The sequence below is a fragment of the Athene noctua genome, chromosome 8 (assembly GCF_965140245.1).
Source record: "Athene noctua chromosome 8, bAthNoc1.hap1.1, whole genome shotgun sequence".
Taxonomy (NCBI): domain Eukaryota; kingdom Metazoa; phylum Chordata; class Aves; order Strigiformes; family Strigidae; genus Athene; species Athene noctua.
Window position 1 is genome coordinate 1,316,045 of NC_134044.1, and position 21,409 is coordinate 1,337,453.

The 21,409-nt window shown below is 44.7% G+C and overlaps 2 protein-coding genes across 5 annotated transcripts in view; both read right to left on the minus strand.

The window, feature by feature from the left end:
- RNF168 (ring finger protein 168) overlaps nt 1–9,699 on the minus strand; it is a 13,539-nt gene extending 3,840 nt beyond the window's left edge. The window contains exons 1-9 of one of the 2 annotated variants that reach the window (XM_074912533.1): nt 9,661–9,699; nt 8,848–9,130; nt 8,235–8,345; nt 7,077–7,159; nt 6,373–6,716; nt 5,402–5,478; nt 1,631–1,807; nt 809–933; nt 422–506 (exon numbers count right to left, since the gene is read on the minus strand). In XM_074912533.1, the coding sequence (XP_074768634.1) occupies nt 422–506; nt 809–933; nt 1,631–1,807; nt 5,402–5,478; nt 6,373–6,673 (765 nt within the window). In that variant the 5' untranslated portion in view covers nt 6,674–6,716; nt 7,077–7,159; nt 8,235–8,345; nt 8,848–9,130; nt 9,661–9,699. The remainder of the gene's footprint in view (nt 1–421; nt 507–808; nt 934–1,630; nt 1,808–5,401; nt 5,479–6,372; nt 6,717–7,076; nt 7,160–8,234; nt 8,346–8,847; nt 9,131–9,660) is intronic. The other variant, XM_074912534.1, reaches the window with a different exon arrangement.
- A 5,622-nt stretch (nt 9,700–15,321) lies between these two features.
- Nucleotides 15,322–21,403, minus strand: WDR53 (WD repeat domain 53). Of its 3 annotated transcripts, none has more exons than XM_074912034.1 (3): nt 21,360–21,403; nt 19,385–19,872; nt 15,322–16,603 (listed from the first exon to the last, which is right to left on the minus strand). In XM_074912034.1, exons 2-3 carry the CDS (start codon nt 19,859–19,861, stop codon nt 16,016–16,018), a joined length of 1,065 nt encoding a protein of 354 aa, XP_074768135.1. In that variant the 5' UTR covers nt 19,862–19,872; nt 21,360–21,403; the 3' UTR covers nt 15,322–16,015. The 3 variants fall into 3 exon arrangements, with proteins under 3 accessions (XP_074768135.1, XP_074768133.1, XP_074768136.1); XM_074912032.1 differs by lacking the exon at nt 21,360–21,403 and adding an exon at nt 21,069–21,332; XM_074912035.1 differs by lacking the exon at nt 21,360–21,403 and adding an exon at nt 21,064–21,332.
- Between the last annotated feature and the right edge of the window lie 6 nt (nt 21,404–21,409).

The window sequence follows — 21,409 nt, forward strand, 5'->3', positions numbered from 1 at the left end:
CTCTCTGTTCACATCTCCACCCACAAGCCTTTCACTGTATTTTCTCTCCCCTGTTTAGCTGAAGGTGGGGGAGTGATAAACCAGCTTTGGTGGGCACCTGGCGTCCAGCAGAGTCAACCCACCACAGCTGCCTCACTGGTTGTGAGGCAGAGCTCGTTGAAGACATTCAGGTAAGGTGCTAGTAAGGCTGTACAAGGTATCTATCAAAATAAGCTATAGGTGTGTGTCTGCAGACTGTCAAGCATGGTTTCTTCCCTTCCCACTTTGGAGAATCATGAATACTACAGGTAGTTCAAAACCAGCAAGAAAAACTGCCCAGCACTGATGTGCAAGAGGACACAGGATTGTCAATCCTATAGGCAAGGTGAAAATAACCCACAATTACTAACACTGACATTTATAACAAAATAATTCTAGTTACCACAAAGCCACAGTCACTCCTGCTTCTTTCTGTTCTAGAGAATGATGTTGATCCCAGGGTATGTTGAAGCTTTGGAGACAGATACCTTAAAAGGAAAAAAAAGAAGGTATACATTTAAAAACTTGTTTTTCTTGATTTGTCAGTCCTTTGCATGAATCAAGATGTTCAGGTTCATTCTGACAAACAAAACCAACAAGACAAGGGCAAGTGTTTCCCTTCTCCTCCCCATTATCCTATGAGGAGATGTTTAAACATTCAACGGGTTACATTTGCCTCAGATTCTTCAGGGAAATTGGACTACAGGATTGCAAGAAAACAAATGGATCAGAGGGACGCTACACCAAGAAACAGACCAATACTTAAAGAAGAAAAACTTGAATTACTTACTTCTGAATGTCTCCAGAGTTACTTGGTTTGTTCTTTGTCTTGCACAAATTAAATGGGGATGTTTCAGGCGAGAGACTGCCTGCTGGTGAAGGACTGCTGAGCATATGTCCTTTGGAGCCATCGTTCTTTGAAGATGAGTTAAAAATAGCATTATATAAAACAAAGCACAACACAGACTGGAGAAAACCCAGGGAACTACTTTGTTTCTGTTGCAAAACTAGTTACTTTTGTCCAAAGAATTCTAGAACTGCAAGTAATGGATAGTTATGGAACAATAAACATTACATGTTCTGTACACTTTCCTGGATCTGGCATAAAGGGATAAGAGGTTTTGCTCAAATAAGTGCACAGGTTTCATCATTAGGATGATTATCAGGTAGCAAAAACCAATCAAAACCCCAAAACAAATTAACAAAACAAAAAAACAAACGTCAAAACATAAGGTAAACTTTCTTCCTACATTCCTTTTTTTCAGTACAGGTTAAAGACATCAATTTCTTCCAAAGAAGTATTTTTAAATTAATGAGGAAAAGGAATTATTCAGAAGAAAAACAACGTTTTAAAATGTTTCAAAATTAAAAAATCCAGCACACGTTTCAAGTGCATATTACACAGGTAAAACTATTTGGGTATTTCACCCTCCTGCCAGTTCTTAAAAAATTAATGGTCAGTCAAGGATCTAAAGTACTGGGGACTCACAACAGCTTCCAACTACAATTAAAATAAATTTAAATTATCCAAAACATTAACTTTTGCTCTGAAAAGTCTAAGTTGCTTGCACTATATCAACATTTTCTACTGTCTTCCTTGATTCTAACTCACCAGACTGTTACTCAGCTGCCAGGCCAACTCTTCATCTTGCTTCAGCTGTTCCTCCATCTCCCTCCGTCTCTCTTCTGCCAATGCGCGTTCCTCCTTCTCTTCCGCTAGCAGCCGTTGGATGTATTCCTCACTTGCCTTGTTCTCCTCTTGTTCATGTGCTCGCCTTTCTGCCTCCACCTAAAGAAGATTTTTTTTCAAAATGCATCTGGTTACTACTGTAGAACCACACTTTATGCCAGAACCTCTCAGCTGATGCTCCTTAAATGTGAACAGTCCACTATTCACAGAGACACTCCACACACCTCAATGAGTCTCCAAAGATGTAAGAATCAAACTGATACTGTGTGTAGAGTTGTCAGTTTGATAACCTTTTAGTTTATGTAAGACTGTACCGTTAACCTTGTTTGCCTGAAAGGTTAAATTCCATTACTTACCTTTTCAAAATGTTAATAACAAAAACTAAGATCTTCAAGCACACAGATCTACAAACTCAGAATAAGATTCTTTATAAGGCTGGATGCCAGCTAGACCACAGCATTTGCTCAACCTGCTTATGTATCATCATAATCCCCATATTAGCTCAAGATGCCAGAAGACAGCACATTTCTCTTCCAGAAGAGTCCTTCTGCTCTCTTGAAACATGCAAAACCCAGTGGCAGACCAAGAATTTTCAATCTGCCTTCCTTACAGCAGACGTCCACTCTCGATAAATCAGTTATCACTAACTCCAAAAGGACAGCAAAGTACTTCAAGAATTAATACAGCTTTCTTAATTGGGTAATTGAATTTGGAAATTTGCTTTAGAGAAGATCATCAAGCTCTAATACCACATCAGCTGAGTTTGTTTCAAATCACATATTGATGTCTTATGATTAGCACCAGACACCATTACTTGTTTCACTGCTTTCAGGCACCATCTCCATTAAGCATCAATAGTACTGCTGCCAATCCATCTTATCCCCTAACTGTCATAAAAGAGAATCCCATAGTCCCCTCCTTTATGTAGTTCCCCTGTGAGGGAAAGGGGCATTCCGATGCCATTTCCAGCTACAATTCTTACTACTACCATGTCTGAATTGGAAGAAGGATCCTCAAATAGACAACCATTAAGATTTCCTAAAAATCTTTTCTGATTTTCAAATGAACACACATAACACGGGGAGTGAGCAAATAAGAAAGAAAATACTCTGTGTTCATTACTAAAGTTCATCTAATTGTGGTCTGTTACTTAAGGAGGGAAATCAAGAAGGCAAGTACAAGACCAAACAGTTCCAAATTTTTACATTTGCTAGTCCAAAATACTTCATGTGCATCTGAGGACCTCTAAAAGGCATTTTAATATGTGTGGGCAGGGATGCAGATAGTGAAAGGGTGACCCTCTAACCCCAAAAGGACTCTTCTGCAGAGTTTTGGGAAATGCAAGGTACTGGCTAACAGAGACCTGCCTGGGCATTCTGCTGTGTCAGTACCTCTGTGTGTTTCCTAGAATTTCTGGCTCTCTGGGCCTATGACTCCTCAGGCCACCAGGGAAGGGATACAAGATATAGATGGGCTTGTGACTGAGGGGTGGACTTAACCATGGACACTACTGCACAGGTAATCCATGAACGTCAGACATGTGCTGTGATCAAGCAAGACAAACGGTTAAAGCCCCTTTGGTACGGAGGATGAGGGTTAAAATACAGATATGGGGAGGCCTCACAGATCAATTATATCACACTTTCACAAACTCAGTGCAGCAAGTGCTACGTGCTCACAATGGTGGAAGCAGCCACTGGCTGGAAACATATGCCATGCCCCATGCCGCCACCCAGAAAATTATTCTGGGCCTTGAAAAGCAAATCCTGTGGTGGCATGGTACTCCAGAAAGGATCGAGTCAGATAATGGGACTCATTTCCAAAATAATCTCATCAACACTTAGGCCAAAGAACAGCACTGAGTGGGTATATAACATCCCCTGTTATGCACCAGCCTCTGGGAAAATTGAGTGTTACAATAGGCTGCTAAAAACACTGAGAGCAATGGGGTGTAAAAATTTCAATCACTGGGACGGGCATTTAGCGAAAGCCACCTGGTTAGTCAACACTAGAAGATCTGCCAACCAGCCTGGCCCTGCTCAGTCAAACCTCTTACGTACTGTAGATGGGGATAAAGCCCCCGTAGTGCACATTAGGAATATGCTGGGGAAGAGACAGTCTGGGTTATTCCTGCCTCAGGTAAAGGTAAACCCATGCGTGGGATCACTTTTGCCCAAGGACCTGGGTGCACTTGGTGGGTGATGCAGAAGGACGGGGAAGTCCCATGTGTGCCTCAAGGGGATTTGATTTGCGGTAGAAATAGCCAATGAATTGAACTGTAAGATATTAATTGCCAAACAACCCTGTTACTGCATATCATCATCACTATAGTTGCTATATATTATATATATAATGGCATCACATTAAAAATCACCCAGGTTAATGAAAAATGAACTTTAATGGTTGGACTAGATGATCTTCGAGGTCTTTTCCAACCTTGATGATTCTGTGATGAAGTCAGGACTAGTTTCAGTAACTGGCACACAGCAACTTCCTCCAGATCAACATCTTCAACCCACAGACAACAAGCATGGACCATGCCACCAGCTACGAGCTCCACATGTATCAGCGACTACACACCACCTACTACTGCGTCCAGCACCACTCACTCCACCAACTGAGCCAACTCTGCATCACCCCTCCTGCTTTGAAAAACTCATGACAGGTGGAACCCAAAGATACGGACTAAATGAACTCACTACACATTTGGAGGGATGGCCCATTGACTAAGGGAACGGTATCTCTGTGTATATATCAAAAACAGGAAGAGTGATGGTGATGAATGTACTGGAAAACAGGGAACATAACCTAAATGGAATGGAATAAGGGGTGGATACTCCAAAAAGGACTGTCGTGGTTTAAACCTAGCCAGCAGCTAAACACCATGAAGCTGCTCATTCATCTTCCCCCACCTGGGAGAGTGAGAGAGGGAATTGAAGGGGGAAAGGTAAGGAGACTTGAGACAAAAGAATTAATGTTGAAATAAAGTAAAATTAAAATAATAATAGTAATATTATAAAATACAAACAAGTGATGCACAATGCGACTGCTTACCACCCACCAACTTATGCCCACCCTGCTCCCAGCCAGAGATCCCAGAGAGGTGAGAATCCCAAAACCACAATCCTGAACGTGACAGTGAGCTTCCTGGTCAACCCTCAGCTCTACACTGAGCACGATAGGGAATATTCCATTGGCCAGGCTGGGTCTGTTGCTCTGGCCGTGCTCCCTCCCAGTTTCTTGTGTATCTGCTCACAGGCAGGACACGACAAGTAAATCTGTGTATTATCACCATTTTTCTCATACCAAATCCCATACTGAATTCAACACACACCACTGCGCTAGCTACTAAGAAGAAAAAATTATCCCAGATGAAACTACGACACCTGCGAAGCACACCTACTCGCAGGGACAACAAGACAGCATGTTATTGGAAGACTGAGGGGGTGAAGTAGGAGGTATAGATCTACCAGCACAAGACAACTTGAAAAATGTCACCTCATGTCAAACACAAAGAAGTCTCTCCCCTTCCATAAGGGATACAAGCTTAATTCATGCTTCAGGAATGACCAGTTCTTGCACCAGCAATGCCTTTTAGGTATCTCTCTTTTTCATTAAGTAACATTACAGCTGGTTGTGGTAAAATAACTAGATACAAAGCATCTATACTTTTCAATATCTTTTCAGACTTACCTTGCTAATCTCTGCTTCATATTCCTGCCTCAGTTCCCCAGGCTTGCTCAGCTGGTGTTGCGGATGGGGGACACAGACTAATCGAGAGGAAGGGGAGAAAAAAAAAAGTGAGGAACAAAGCAAGATCAGGACAGTCAACAACAAAAGATTTCAACAGAAGTTGACTACCATGCCCTGTCACAGGAATGATTTGACTTAAATCGAGTGCTGTGAAAACAATCACTTTGTGTTACAAAGAAACAAAGTAAAAAAGCACAGAGTGGCCAGAACAGTCAGTGTTTTTCAAGCACTGTATATATGGCAAATATGTACACTGACCATAACTTACATCTTTCGCTTTTTGTGATTACGGAGTTCATAATACTGCAAGTGGAAGAAGGTGTCATAGAGCCAACCTACCAATTAGCCTCTCCTAAGGGAGCTTACAACATAATAAACACCAAAATCCTTCTTCAAAGAGTCAACCAGATTTCACTTCCTTTATCTGACACCACAATTTTAGGCTCAGAGACTCTCGCACAGACTGAAGCCCTGGCATTTCTAACCTAACCAATGAACAGCATCTAAGAGTTGAAAAACTTTTAACCACTTCATTTACTTGACAGTGATAAACACACACACACACGCAAATACTCCACTGAGAGATTTTACAGCTGAAGTTGTATCGGTGGCGAATTCCTGCCTTTGCAAGGCCAAGCAGCCATACAGCAATGCTTTGTGCAAGACGTAGGAACCAACACCCACGTCGGTGATCAGGCAACATAACCTACCCTCTGTACTAAAAAAGAAAAAAGGCACGGATGGCCATTTCTCTGCCTTGCAAGACCCCTTCACAGGAGAGCTCTGACACTGTTTCCTAGCAGTAACACAGCCTGTTTACGCACCGTTTCTTGTTTCACAACATCCAAAGTCCACCAACAGTAACTACTCTGGTAAAGCAGACATCCTGGGACAAGTGTCATTTTACTTACTTTCCTGTTCCAAATCCTCTCCATTAATCCTGCACTCACACTCCTTTGGGTAGTTTTTCTGAATCTTCTCCCAGAGTTCCCAGTTGATAAGAGTATTTCTGCGGGCGTTGTATCGTGCCCAGGAAGAGACTCGACGCCGACAAAAAGGGCAACAAAGACTGGCCTTCTCAACTGTCAGCTGGAAACAAGAATTACAGAGGGTATGGTTGCAAGGCAGCGTCACAGGCTCCACAAAGATCTCCATGCAAATTTGGCAGAGGCAGTCAGACAAGGAGAGCGGAGCCTCCAATTTCTTTGACATATTGACTCGAAGTAGAGGAACAAGACTGGCACAATATCAGTACCTGAAAGCAGAAAGAAACATATATTTTACTTCCCATAATGACTATAAAAGAAAATATAAAATGCTCAGTTTTACAGCTACTTTATGAAAATGTCAGTGGATTTAAGAAGCCTGTTGAAGTGGTTACTTTTGCTCACAATATGGGAGATTCTCAACTTTCAGAGGAAGACACGGGTCTTTCCAGAAGTCACAGAGAAATTGTAGCAGGTTTTCCTGTCACACTTTCCCATGAGCTACAACAGGTGCTTTGGGGATAACAAGGAGGTGGTAAGGAAAGGGGAGAAAGGTGACAATTCTTCCAGCATTTACTCTCTATTAGTGATAAGCTATGCTCACATTTGGTGGATACATTACCAATTACCTTAATCTTCCATTCAGTCACTTTTTCAGTATATGCACAACCTTCAAAAGCTGCTTCCGGGACAGACTTGCTTCCAGCATGTTCTGAAGGTGAAATACAACATCCATATGCATCAGAGGAGAAGAGATTCTTCCTCATTCACTTGCTTAAGCTGGAGTCTGTTGGGTTTGTGTGTGGTGGGGTTTCTGGTAGCTGGGGAGGGGGTTACAGCAGTGCCCCCGCGAGAAGCTTCTCAAAGCTCCCCCAGCTCCAAGATGGACCCACCTCTGGCCAAGGCCGAGCCAATTAGTGATGGTAGTTGTGTCTCACTGATAACATATTTAAGGGGAAACTGGGAGGAGGAGTGGGAGTTGTGAAGGAGATACCTATGCAAACGCTGAGGGCAGTGGGAGAAATGAGGAGGAGAAAGGGAGGAGGTCTGCTGGAGCAGAGACCCCCTGCAGCCCATGGTGAGAGAACAGGCTGTGCTCTGCACCCACAGGGGTCACCAGGGGAGCAGAGTACCTATAGCCCGTGGGGGACCCCACACCAGAGCAGGGGGCTGTGCCTGAAGGAGGTGGGGAAGAAGCCCCTGCTGTTGTAGTTTGGTGCTGGGAGAACTGCAACACATGGGAGGGACCCACACTGGAGCAACTCAGGAAGAGTTTGCAGCCCATGCTGGCTCATGTTAGAGAAAGTTTGTGGAGGACAGTCCTCTGAGAGAGACCCCACACTGGAGCAGGGGGAGAATGTGAGGAGTCCTCCCCATGAGGAAGGAGCAGCAGGACTGACTAAATCCTCCCATCCGCTACCTGCCTTGAGGAGGTAGAAAAATTGGGAGCAAAGCTGAGCCCTGCAAGAAGGGAGGTGTGGGGAGGAAAGTGGTTTTAAGATGTGGTGATGCTTTTTACTGTCCTACTCCGTTAAGTGTTGTTGTTGGATGTGTTTGAATTAGTGATGCTCTTTTTCTTCCCCTAATCAGTCTGTCTTTTGGGGTGGGTCATCCCTCCCTGTCCTTATCTTATTCCCAAGCTTTTCCTTGTATTTTCTCCTTCCTATTCCTGAGGCGGAAGGAATTGAGTGAGTGGTTGTGGGGCGCTCAGTTGCCCTCTGGGCTCAAACCGCGGCATGGGACTAAACAGTTAAAATACTGTTCATTAATATAAACAAAGAACTAACCAATATGTTCAACACTTCAGCATCTTCTTCTACGACTTAAAATGGTGGGCATCATCCAGCCTTTCTATCGCCAACACTCCTCACAGGATTTTTCCACTTGGCCCAGAAATACTGTAGAACAGAAAATAAGACACGTACAGCAAAAAGGATAGAAATACTGTTAAGCTACAGGAATTTAAGAAAGTTCTTTAAAGCTTCTTAAAAACAGCCAGCTTCACAGAGGCAAGAGGTCCTTCTGAGAGAAGGGCTGCAATATCACACAGGAACTCGACATGGAGACCAATGGACTTTAAGTTGGGTTTTATTGTTTCAGCTCTCCCTTTGTAGATAAAATAAATACTTTATTTAAAAAAAAAAAAAAGCATGCTAAATAACATGGAAACACCCACTTCTACAGGCGGTTTGTTAAAAAAACCCAGTATGTCCATGCAGACCTGTTCTGGACCGATTTCAATTCGTACGCAGAAAAATTCCCGCGTACCAAGCCCCCAGGAGCGGCTGCCCAAGGCGCGGGCCGGGCGGCCCCACACGCCGCCGCTCCACCGCCACGGACCCCCCTCCCGGCGGCTCCCCCGACCCCCCCGAGCGCTCAAAGCAAGGAGTCAGCACCCACCGAGCTGCGGCTCCGCGGCGCGGCCGCCGGCCCTCAGATCCGGCGGCAGGCAAGGCCGCGGCCTCCCGTCATGGCCGCCGCGCCGCCCGCCCGCCCCTGGCTGAGGGGACTCTCCCGCCGCCCGGCCTCTCGCTCCTCCTCTTCCTCCGAGCTGAGCCTGCCGGGAGAGGAGAGCGGGGCCGCCGTGGGGGCGACCCCCCCGGGGCTGGCGGCCCTCCGCCGCCTCGCCCGGCCGCCGCGGGGCGCTTCCGTCCGTTCGTCTGCCCGCGGCACTGCGGTGTCGCTGTCCGAACAAATATTTCGGTCATAAATAGCTACCGACAGATCTTGCTGAAAGGCAGCCTGGCTAGAGCCTGGTTTTCCGCGTGTGTGGAAAGCAAGAGCCGCTCCAGAAACTCTCGGTCCGAAGAGGGACTCAACATGTGCATTAACAAAGTTTAGCCTGGGTGCTAAAAATGTGCCTCTTCCGGCCTTATTTAATCGGAGAAAGTAATCAGAGTGTTAATGAGTTGGGGTTTTTTACTTTCACTTATTGTGGGGCAGTCAGGCCAACAGCTTGATGTCCCTGCTGTCTTGGAAGCAGCATGGCTGTTGTTAAAACTACATAAATATTGCACAGCCCGTGTGGTTGGTTTTGTTTTTTAAAGAAACAACTATCAAAGGGCCCATACTTTCTCCTCATACTGCCCGGTTCTGCAGTAAATGGCAGCCCCGGCTGGGAGCCCGGCTGGGAAAGGTAAGTATTTCAGTATGGGCTGTACAGCCTGATGCAGGGTGCACCCGTGTCACACCAGTGTCCCCCCCTGGGCTCACCTCTCCTCTGGCGCCCACGGCCACGGGGCATCCTGGCTCATCTCCTCCAGCATCCCGGCCTGCAGCTCAAACTTCTGTGCCAGTTTCTGCAAACTTGAGTCCAGGTCTGCAAACTGAGCCTCCAAGGTGTGCAGCTTGGTTTCTACTCTGAGGGATAGGAAACAAGGGCGTTTCGTAAGGGCTTGGGCATCAACCAGTGGCACTTTCTGCCTTGATGCGGGCTGATGCGCACCCTGAACAGCTCCAGACCCCTCCGGAGGCTCCTCCCAAGCTGTGTGAGAACACGCACCACCAGACATCAAGGTTTTTTGACACGGCCCAGGGCTTTTTGGCCCTTCCCTGGTGCAGAGATCTTTAGATGCACCTGCAGCTCTCAACCATTCGCATTAAGATTAGCGGTGCAGCTTTTTCTCTAATACTTGACGAGGTGATTCGTGATTTCACTTGTAGTGTCATGCTCTTTTGAACTGTTTTTATGTGTCATTGAGCAGAACTTCTCATTCTTCCTCAGATTAAAAATGATACAAATAATAAACAAGCCCCCTGCAGTGTTTCTCTTCTCCTGTTGGCTTCTCCTGCTCTGTTTTTCTATTTTACATGACTGTCCTTCCACAGAACAACTGTGTGTGTGATAAGACCTTAGTGAAAACAGCAATAAGAAAACTGCTTCATAGCTGGTATTTATTAGCTGCTTTTTCATTAGTTAGTATCTGTTGCATTTTTCCTTATTTAAAAACAAACAAACAAAAAAGGTTCATCTTTGTACTCTCTTAAATTGTAATCCTAAAGATGGGGTTTTGAGTTTGAGCTACTCCACTTTTGTTTAAGAAAACTGCCCAGTTTAAAAGAATTTACTGTGTTTAGAGACAAAGTATGAGGGAATGCAGGTATTTATGCTTTGTACCCATTTGCCTCTCTTTACTGGAGGAGTAGGGTATGCTGGGCTTCTCTCCTTCCAGGGGTGGTTCTTGTAAAGACAATTTTCTTTAAGTTTGCCTCAGCTGATTTACATCGAGGTGTGTTCTGGAGAATCCTGAGGCTCTCAAAGCTATCAAAGTATGAATAATTCAAATTTGCTTCCTAAATACCGAACAAATACCCCAGTACTATGTACTTGACAAGTGATTTACTAGGAGAGCATCAGCTAGTGCTCATAGACTTTGTAATTTTTCTTTACATTTTACTGGCAGAACTTCAGGCTGTATCGGATAAACAAAAACTATGCCATGGCTAAATTTTATTACAGGCAAGACCCTACATTTTTTCCTTTAGCCCCTCTCTTCTTCCCCAGTTTGCTCTACTGCCTCTGTTACTGTTATTGTATTGTTGTAATATTTAGGGAATTGGATTCTGAACTGTGATCTACCTGTGTTAAAACACTATTAAGGTCTTCACCTTGTTCGTTGTGGCCCTATTTTGTTTATCTTTGGCAGAACTTTTTTGTAAGGACAAAATACACAGCAGCTTTCAGGTGGGTGATGACATTAAAAAAAACCCAAACCCACCCACAAAACCCCACCTCCAAACAAACAAAGGGTAACTTCAGATTGTATAAACAGCAGGTTAAATAACTGACCAATAGTTTTCCCTTCTTTCCTGCATGCTCCACGGTATTTTAAAGCCTGCTGTTTTAAGAGATGGACCAAGATTCCACTACTTCACTAATTGTAGCTCCCCCCTCAACCTGCCTTCGTCTTCTGCTTTGGGTTCTGTCTGCAGCTGACCTGAATGAGAAGAAAATAAAAAGGCATCAACAGTGGCATATTTTTCTAAGTCTCCCTGACTTAATGTATTAGCTACCTGGCAGCTTGGGGAGATCCTTGTCTAACAGTTTTTGGTGGTTTCCTGAGGCTGGGAGACTTCCTTTGCGATCTTGTGAAAGCTGCTGACATCCTGATCTTACTTTGGTAGGACTTCTCTTGCTTCAGCAAGATTTTTATTTCTCAGGGCCTCCTGCTGGGTCACAGCAGAGATTTTGAAACTGGGTACAGTTCTTACTGAGTGCTGGATTTCAACAAATTATGACCCCTCATGCTGCAACATCATTCCTGGACTTTTGGTGGGGGTTCACCCATTTAAACGTGTGCATGTTTGCCAAGAGAATTTTAGGACTAAAATAGAACTTCAATTGGAAAACTGAGTTTGTGTGATATAGCAATGTAGATAGCTCAGAACTGGAAGAGTTCAAATGTTGTAATGGGATTGAGTCTGTCAGCACAAATAAAGCAGGTGTATATATAAGCTGAGGTGGGTCAATATTTGCTGTGCCTAAATTTCACATCCACTTCATATCTACAGCTGCACAAGCAGAGAATCTAGTAGGATAATAACCAGGTGATATCGCAGAAACTCCAATAGTGAGAGTTTTAGGAATAACATGGTGCAAGCACTCTTTGAGAGAGAGGGGGCAATAGTCACAGAACGAGTATATTAACATCAACAAATATATTAACAACAAAATGAGTATATCCTTCAAGGTTTGCTGTGTGGATAATGAGTGCTGTCCTAGGGGAGATACTTGCCTGTGAATTGCTCTCTGATTTGCAGTTTTTTATCAAGGTAAATAAGCTTCTTAATTCTTGCGAGCTTTCTCCTCTACAAATAATAAAATTATCAAAGATCATTAACGCTACTGTCAGTGCTGGAGTTGTATTTCAGCAGCCTTTAGTCCAATGCTTTAGCATTTGACCAGATTTGTCTTTCTAGCACTTTTTTGATATGAGATATATTGCCTGTCTGTAAATTACTTGCATATTTTTAAGCGTTTGTAGAAAACATTTCAGCATTTCCTGATTATGTTTCTAAAAATGTCTGTTCGGTTACACCACGGTAGGACTGATCTCTGTAACTAATCTTCTACAGCTTTTCATAAATTCTGATAGAATCAGTGATGCTGCCTCTTGATCCAAGTTCTGAATGAAATGAGGAAGAATGGATTATACCTTCTGCTTTCATTTCAGTCACCACCTCTAAACACTTTTTCCTTTAATGTAAGTGAAGTTACCATTGAGTCAGTGACCTCTTATGTCCGTCTAGTGTATGCACAAACCACATCCCCACTCTTTACCAGAAAGCTTTAAAAGTTCTCGTTAACAGAACATACTTGGAAGGTTTGCAGTAAAAGCCCTAGCACTCCCACTTTTCTGCGAGCGTGCTTGTTTGCATAACCTTATTGCTGCTGTTCAGGCATTTACAGAAAATGACATTTTTCATTACTTTAGAGCTCTCGCACTGGTTTTGTTTTCCAGGCCAACACATAGCCCCACACTTCTCCACAGCTCTTCCTGTACGCTCATTTCATGGTACCAGTTAGACACGCACTTCTTCAATCAGATTCCCACAGACTTAATTTTCACTTTTGCTTTCAGGAGTGGTTCCCGTGTTGGTTCCTCTCTCTGGTCAGGTTTCTAGTACCATTTTTTGTGAGTACTGTTGCATGACTCAGAGTCATAAAAGCCACTGGTGAACAATGTTGGTATCTTGACCAGAGGAGCAGTTTCTTACTATGTCTATCAGCTGGTGTTAGCTATAAACATTAATTTCATAAACAGAAATACAGCTGTGGTACTCTTGAGAGACAGTGATCATTTTTTACTGTAACCAGTAAAACCAGAACCAGAGTTCTATGTACGACACCTAAACTGACTTACAGATTTCTTGCTTTGATACTATTTGCACCAGAACCTCTCAAGGTAGTATGTGAAAATCCACCAAGAGCGTACATTGCCTCGCCTGTCTCTAACTGTGGAGAATTTCAGACCCTTTTTCACCTCTTCTTCCTGAAGAGCAGTGCTCATGGCTTAGATTTGATCCCACGATTGTCTGCCCAGCTGGTTAGACACCATCTACCAGTGACTGTGCTGTCGCACTGCAGCTGAACACATGGACTGGTGCCAGCAGGGGCAGCTTGGGCCAGATTATTTTACATGAAGCTGATGAACCTGTTGGCCAAGCATTCCTCTTTCTGAGTACAGGCTTTGAAAATGGAGAGTGAATCAGTGTCACCTACGTCCCAATTCCTCAGCGACAGTGATTTTTTTCTTTAAACTTACAAGGAAGCTCCATTGTTTTGTTTTGTTTTTTGTTAATGATAACCACTTACTTCCTATCTTTGAACCCTCCAGACTCTGAGGCATTTACCCAAATTCAGAAATTCATCCCAAATCTCCCATTTACAACAGTAGTGGAGCACAAGCCCGTATTTCCCGTTACTCATACTGCCCTGGCCATACCTCGGGCAGCTCCAGGCCTTCACCAGTGGAGCGACTGTGCAAATCCTGCGGCAAACATCCGGGACGAGCGGTCTGCAGGCTGGCCAGGATGGCCTTCACAACAGGGCACAGCTTGTGGCTCTATCCCCCTTCCCTCCCCAGCAAGTAAAGGAGAAACACAAGATTGTTCATGAACTACTCCCTCCCCGTACACACACAATGTCTATTTACATCCTATTACCCATGAAAATTCCCAGGGAAGCACAAGCACTCCTCTCCCCTGCCCCAGTCCCCGACACCCCTGGCCCTCCCCTGGCCCCCGGCGCAGTGCTAGCACAACCCTTTAAACACCTGTTTAACGTCTCATTCAGGACGCGCAGAGAGATGCTGGCTTTAGCCATCTTCCTGGCGAAAACGAAGAAAAGAAATAAAAATTGGAGTGGGCTCGATCTTCTCTCCTGGAGCAGGCAGCAACAGGGGATCTGAGTCCTGCGGGAGGTTGTTTGTACCAAGGCTTTTTATAGACGGTGTATCCAAATAGACACAGACACATGCTCATGAACGTATCACACGCTGAACTACACATCCGGGCCGCTTCCTCTGACCCACTGATCCTGCTTGTCCTCATGTGTAAATTAATTCAGAGGTGACACAAAAGGGGGTACCTACACTATTCTGGTTTTTTGCTGTGTTATGGCTTCATCTTGCTGTAGCACCCACCAGTTCATGTCTGGGGCCAAAGTCTTCTGATGTTAAAGGCTGTACAAGCAGATTGCCTTTTTTTAAAAATAAAAATAAAAAGAAGTATGATGGTAAAATCAGATTTGGAAGAGAATGAGTTGTGCTTGGTTACAGGGAGCTGCTTTGAGCAAAACCAAGGCAGTTAGAATCTCTTCCATAAAGGATGGGCAGCCAGCACAACTGGCTAATGATTTTTAGGAGCTGGGTATCCAAAAAGAGAGCTGAACAGTCTTCCATCAGAAAGAAAAAACAAAGGTAGATGGATAATGTGCATCTGGTAACAGCCCAGCTGGTGAAACAAGGGAGCACAAACCCCACATCAGTGAAGCAGGCCTTCAGCCAGTACCAGGCATTCAGTTTTGTGAAAGATTACGAACAGCCTGAGAAAAAAAAGCCTTTTTTATCGTTATTTGCCCATTCCATGGGAAATCCAGCACAAACCAAACATGTCAAGAACTGCAGCGTTCCCACTTAGTTACATTCTCTCCACCTTCAACTTGCAAATCAAGAGATGTTTCTAGCAAGCCGAGTTTTGCTCGTTGTGTTTGTAAAGCTTTGGGAAGACAGTGGAAGTATTTGGGTAAAGAGAAGCTGTGCTCCTGGCCCTTTGTGTTCCCTCTCTCATGGGGTACGCGATACACTTCTTGACACAATTCTGTGTAAGTTTGGCAATATTAGAGTGAGCATAAGCAGAAGGGAGCAGTGAGAGAAAGCATTTATTAAGACAAGTGTAACAGTTATTTTTCCCTGGGATAAACAACTAAATGCATAAGACAGCTGACCATTGAACAGATGTTAACATTTTCCCTTGCTCCTTCATTTATTGCAGCAGGAAAAAATCCAATTGGCAATGACAGTTAAACTAATTTGATTACTCGTTAGTTGATGCTTGTCTAGTCTTACATGCACCTGCTGACAAACTAATGAAAAATATATTTCCACTATGGCCAATTTAAGGTAACTGTGACACAGTTTCATGGGGAGAGTACTGTAAAGCACTGCAATAGTTCAAAATGCAAGCAGCTCATGACATCTCTTTTACTGCTCTGCATCCTCGTTTAGCACTGTGGGTGTCCCCATTAGCATGAATTTCTTCCTCCAACCTTAATTATGTCAGCATAGTCATGAACTAATATTACCCCTAAATACATCGAAACCCGTTTCACTTAAGTTCCAGAAGCAAACTGCCAACCCTGCAAGAAACAGCTGCAGTGAATACCAACAGCCCCCAAAAAACAGAGCGTGAGGCCAGTTACATCATGAGTACTCACATGAGTACACAGCAAATCCTTTCCCCTTACGAAGGATGCAGCAGGTTTCACTGTTCAGTTCAGTCAGCGGACTCATTTCAAACGCTCTGAGAAGTGGTTTTCCCCCACAAATTTGTTTAAACATCTCAGTGTCTAAGGTTCTGGCAATGAATACACAGATACAGAACTACTCTGATCAGCGACTAATATTCTCTTGGAGCCTTTGATCTCTGTGCACGAGATCCAGTTCACCTTCTCTCCATGCTCAATGGTTAGCTTTGGTAAAACCGTGGCATGTTCATTTGAAGCCACTTTGCTGAACTTTCCATCTTTTCTGGTGGAAGTGGGCGCTTGGGCCTTCCTTCTCTGAAGACATTTTGCTGGACTTCTCTGCTGCTTTCCAACATCACTGCTGACATCCCAGAGCAAGACTTTCCCGTCATTCCCTCCAGTCAACAACCAGTACGCTGCTGGCATAAAGAGGACCTGCGATACTCCCAAGCAGTGACCTTGAAACTCCAGCTCACGTTCAAACTTGACACCAGTGACTCTGAATATTCTGACTTTACCATCTTGAGCTCCGCAGCCAAAGATGTTGCCGCACGATGCAACAGACAGGGAATGTGCAAGCGGCGGGTTAAAGAACTGGCCAGCTGACTCTGGACTGTCTTCCTCCATTTCACACTCCTGAAGGTTTGTGGTCCACAAGGGGCGAGCTTTCTGCAGGTTCCACAGCATAACCTTGAAAAAAAGTAAGAATTAATAATTTGCCCATTTTACATAAAATCAGTTCTTACAGTAGAAAAAACCCCAAGCACACTTCTTGCTCTAGCAAAGGCTGTGCGTGAGTGCAAGAGATGCAAGATGTGTTGTGAGGGGCGGTTGACCTTCAGCTGATTAAGTATAGCAGATCTTTACAGCACGCTTTCCAAACCCTCTTACTGTCCTACTCAGCAGTCAATGACTCAGACCTTTAGACCACAAAATGGATGAAAAAGCTGTTCTAAATGGTTTTCCATTCATCTCAGCAGTAGTAATGATGATATACTGCACATCAATTATTTAAACAGAGAGACAGAGAAACGCTGGCAGTAAATAGAGATCATTATAATTCTGAATTTTAGTTCTGTCTCTGCTACATACTTGTCCTAAAATAACCACTTCCATGAACGTGTTTGAAAAATGGAGCAGCAAAAGGCAAACAGTAGTTCAGGCCCTCATTTTTAAACAGACATACATGTACTTCTTTTTTATGCCCAACGAGTAGATCTGATTTGTGCTATTACCATACCGAGGTAGGGTGCACTTTTCCTGATGAGCTGGGGGGAGGTTGTGCTTTTAGACTTGCTTTTAAAATGCCACCCCACCTCCAAGCCTGTCATGAAGCAGTAACTGTGCCTTTCAAATGAACCCTGCGCTTTCATACAGCAGTTCCAATACTATAGATTTATACTTCACCGGTTAAAAATAATTCAATACTTCTGTAGGATCTGAACTGATGATGAGCATTTTCAAGGCTGACAGATATGAAAGCACAAGTCAGTCTAATGCAGTACTGGTGTGCTGTTTGCTTTTTTAACCAAAGCTTTGTTATTAATAAAAATATTCCTCCAATAGTAATCTCCAATAGAAAGTGCAGGAGTCTTTAAATCTGGGCCACAAAAATGCTGTCACACTGGCTCTGTGTTTCTGGAATCAAAATCACACTAAGACATCAAAACACACTGTTTCCTGTCACTTTTCTGGTTTAGCTGTTGCTGCTACCTTAAAATTACTTTGCTACCGATGAAAAGGAACACTTTCCACAACGACTGTGCATGGCAGAATAAATCAGAAAGGCTGGGTCCTAATACCAGACAGCACTGCCACAGCTTTATGAATTCATCAAGTGCTAACAAGTTTTCTGCAAACTAAGTATTTTCTGCCCTCATTGCATTTTCCCTGCTTCCATGGAAGTTCTGAAAAAACTCCAGCAACCTACATTTCAGTTCTGATCAGCTACGGCTTCACTGAGGGTTTGACATGCCAGCCCAGAACATGTTTTGATGCTCGTAGAGCATGTATGTTGTCCAAAGACATGCTGCAGCACAGCATTTCAGAGTATTGCAGCTCAGCTTCTGTTTGTGAAGGGACGTGCCTTAAAGCCAGCCTTGATGCGGAAAAAGGCTCTTTTCATTGTACAAAAGCACACTAACAAATTCCTACTATTTTTGGGATACTGACTTTCACCTAAGAACCCACTTGCTGAGCTACAGTAAATAATACTAAAAAGTCACAAAAAATAACCAATTCACTCACACAGAAGTGGTATATAAATGCTTACGATTTTGATAAAAAGTTTCCAGCCATAAGCTTGTGGAGTCCCTGCATTTTAGGGACCTGAACTAAGCCAGCCGTCTAAGGTGCTGAGCGTTTACTCTTCTCAGACTGACACTTTGGTACCTCTGAAAAGAAGTTTCTCACAGTACTTCATTTAAAATCCTACATTCATCTTTTCCTCAACCTAAGAAAAAATAAAATTTGGAAAATCTCTGAAAATGTGGCAAAGTCTAAACCTGGCAGACTTCCATCAATCAGCCCCTGTTTGGATATATATACTTACTGAATGTATACGAACCATAGCTTCAATATGGAAAAATACTGCTTATATATGTGTTTCTTCTAATGGGTGTTAGACACACATCAAGTTTAAGAACATAGGGTGAAACTGCTCAATGCTGTCAAAGCTAACTTCACCCTAATACCACTAGAAGCACGGAAACTTTTGTAGATGTGATAGTTTTAATCTTGGGCTAAACCAGGAACGTGGTCAGATCTCAATCACTGGAAATAAGTTACTGAAAAACATCTGTTCTGGGTGGCCACCTTTGGCAACGTAACTCAGGACTCCATTGATGCCTAGCACCGTTTTTCTCAGAATGCTTCCACAAGTGGCATGCAAAGGACAAAGTTTCCTCTTGAGGATAGAGGAGTGTAAAAGGTAAAGAACATTTAATGCTTCCAAGAGGTTACTCAGAACAAAGGATAAAATGATAAAAATGACTTGTCCTTACACTGATACATACCACTTGGTAAGATATTTATCTACCTGTAGTAAAGTATTCTTGCTAGCATCCTGTCTGCTTCAAGCACTTTGCCTTTTCCTAACTACCATCTGCATTTTGTCTGCAGCCGTAACTGATCACTAGGGACAGCTGCTAGTTTTGCTTGGTCTATCAGGGAGCTCCTGTGGCATGAGCATGCTTTGCACCATATTCTGATTTCCCCCCACCCTGCTCAAGTTTAGATTGTAAATATTAAGGAATATAAAAACTGGGAGAGGAAGTGCTGAGTATGTAATGGCACAAACAGCCTTGACACTTAGTTTCTCCACCAAAACTGTTTTAGAATAGTTAAGGAGCTGTCTGGCGACCACAGGCTGAAGTCTTTCATCTCTAGGTGAAAGCCTGTTGACACCTCACTACTCAGGTGGGTAGTTACCCTTTCGCTTCTCCAATAACCATCTACTTGTATGCAAATCACCTGCATGTCCAGTCCACAGGAAACAAGGCTTTGAGGCCTCTGAGGTCGAAAGACAACAGAGGAGCAGATGTTTGAGTGTCTTAAGGACCGGCTGACTTTCTTGTTTTCCAAGTCCATAACTTTTATTGCCCCCGAGTCATCTGCCGCAGCCAAGAAACTGTCGGTCTCGTTCACAGAGAGGCAGTTGATCTCCTCCTCATTCACGTGGAAGCGTTCGACGGGCTCCTTGAATGATCGGACATCCAGCAAACTGATAGTTTCTCCGTGGGAGGCATACAGCCTGGTGGGACAGCAGGGAGAGAACACCACGGAGGTCACGTCGTCTGCCTTCGGGAGCTGGAGCTGTCCTGCTGGAGTGCCTCCCCCATCCCAGAGCGTGAGCTCGCCTCTCTCCGCGCCTGAAGCCACCAGCCCTTCTGTGTTTACGTTCAAGCACAGTACAGAGGATGAATGTCCACCGGTCCATTTGACTGCCATGTTTCAGGCCTCTGAAACAAACAAAAAACCCTGTAAATGAGCAGGTGTTGGTCTCATTACAGCAGAAGGCTTATCGATGCAACAAGATCATCCCGCTGACTGTAATGCAAACTACACAAAACTCTAGTGTGCAATTAAAACAGACATCTCTACAGATCAGTACCTAAATGAAGCTTTGGCTCAAACAGCATGAACGTGGGCCCCAACAGTGTGGAACGGCAGCGTGCTGGCACACGCACCTGCCCACATGGAGCAGATCTGCTGCTCTGACACGGCTGCCTGGGTGAGAGCTGCTTCCTCAGCGCATACAGACATCGCATGCCCCAACAGGGGCACGGTCCTGATGGGAGGCACTGGGAAGAAGTAAGGGGAAGATGGCAAACTGGTAAAGTTTGCCTGCAGAGAAGCCACATTGTTCCAGATACCTTTCATCCACCTGCTGAAGTGCCCAACAACAAATTGTAAAGCAGTCTCACGATACCTGGAACAAGAAACTTGTGCTGGTGAGAACGGGATCAACTGATTAATGCTGAAAGTGATTGCCTTAATTAGAGTTTAAAAGCATACATTTGTGGGAATAAATTTTAGACTACTGTGCATGCGTATTCTGTGTTCCAAAAAGGTGATTTTCTTGTAACTGGGTAACACTAAAGCACAAACAGATAAAAATCAGCATCTTTTTACGAGAAGCATTACCAGTTTAAAGCAGGTAGTTATGAGGTTTCCAACACATTTAACTGGGCCTCAAAGTACGCCCATCGAGTTTACCATGCTCTGGCCCTTTCCTTGGTGTGACTGCACACAGCAGCCCGACAGGACTGTTTAGGGGACCAAATCAGCAGAAAATCAAGTCGGGGAGGGGGGGGGAAAAACCCCACGAGCAACACAAAAGCATACCAAGTTCTGGACTAGCACGCTGTGGGGGAAAACGACGGCTAACACCAGGGCGCAGAGGGCAACACGGGGCTTGCGGGACGGAGCTACGGCTGCCCCAGCACCAGCTTCCCCGACTGCGGCGCTGCCTTAACGTCTGCGGTTTTACTGCGTCGTTGGGCATTAAAGGTTTTGGGTTTTTTACCATGTTTTGCATGTGATTTTTGTTGAGCCTGGTCTAAAGAGCAGGTAGAATTCATTCAACCCACCAGGGAAATTGAAAATTTCAGTCTTGTCGATTAAATAAAACTACAGAAAGCGCCGGATACCTTACCCACAACTCGGGTCGCACACTGGCGGCCAGCCGCTCGCCCGCACTTCGGGAACCGAGGCACCTTTTTCCCGGCCGCCCCCTCCCGCCCCGCAGCCCTGGCGCCGGTAGGCCCGACTCCTGCCCTTTAAGGGAGCACAACCACCTCGGGGCGTCTCCGCGGGCTGTGCCAGGGCGGGCTGTGCCAGGGCGGGCAGCCCCTCGCCGGCGGAGGACGCCGTGGGGAGCGGGGGGTGAGCCCGCCCCGCCCCGCCCCTCCCGCCGGGCCCCTCCGCGCCGCGCGCGCCGCCTCACCTCCGCGCCGCCGGCCGCTCCCGCGCGGCACCGCCCCCCCCCCGCGCATG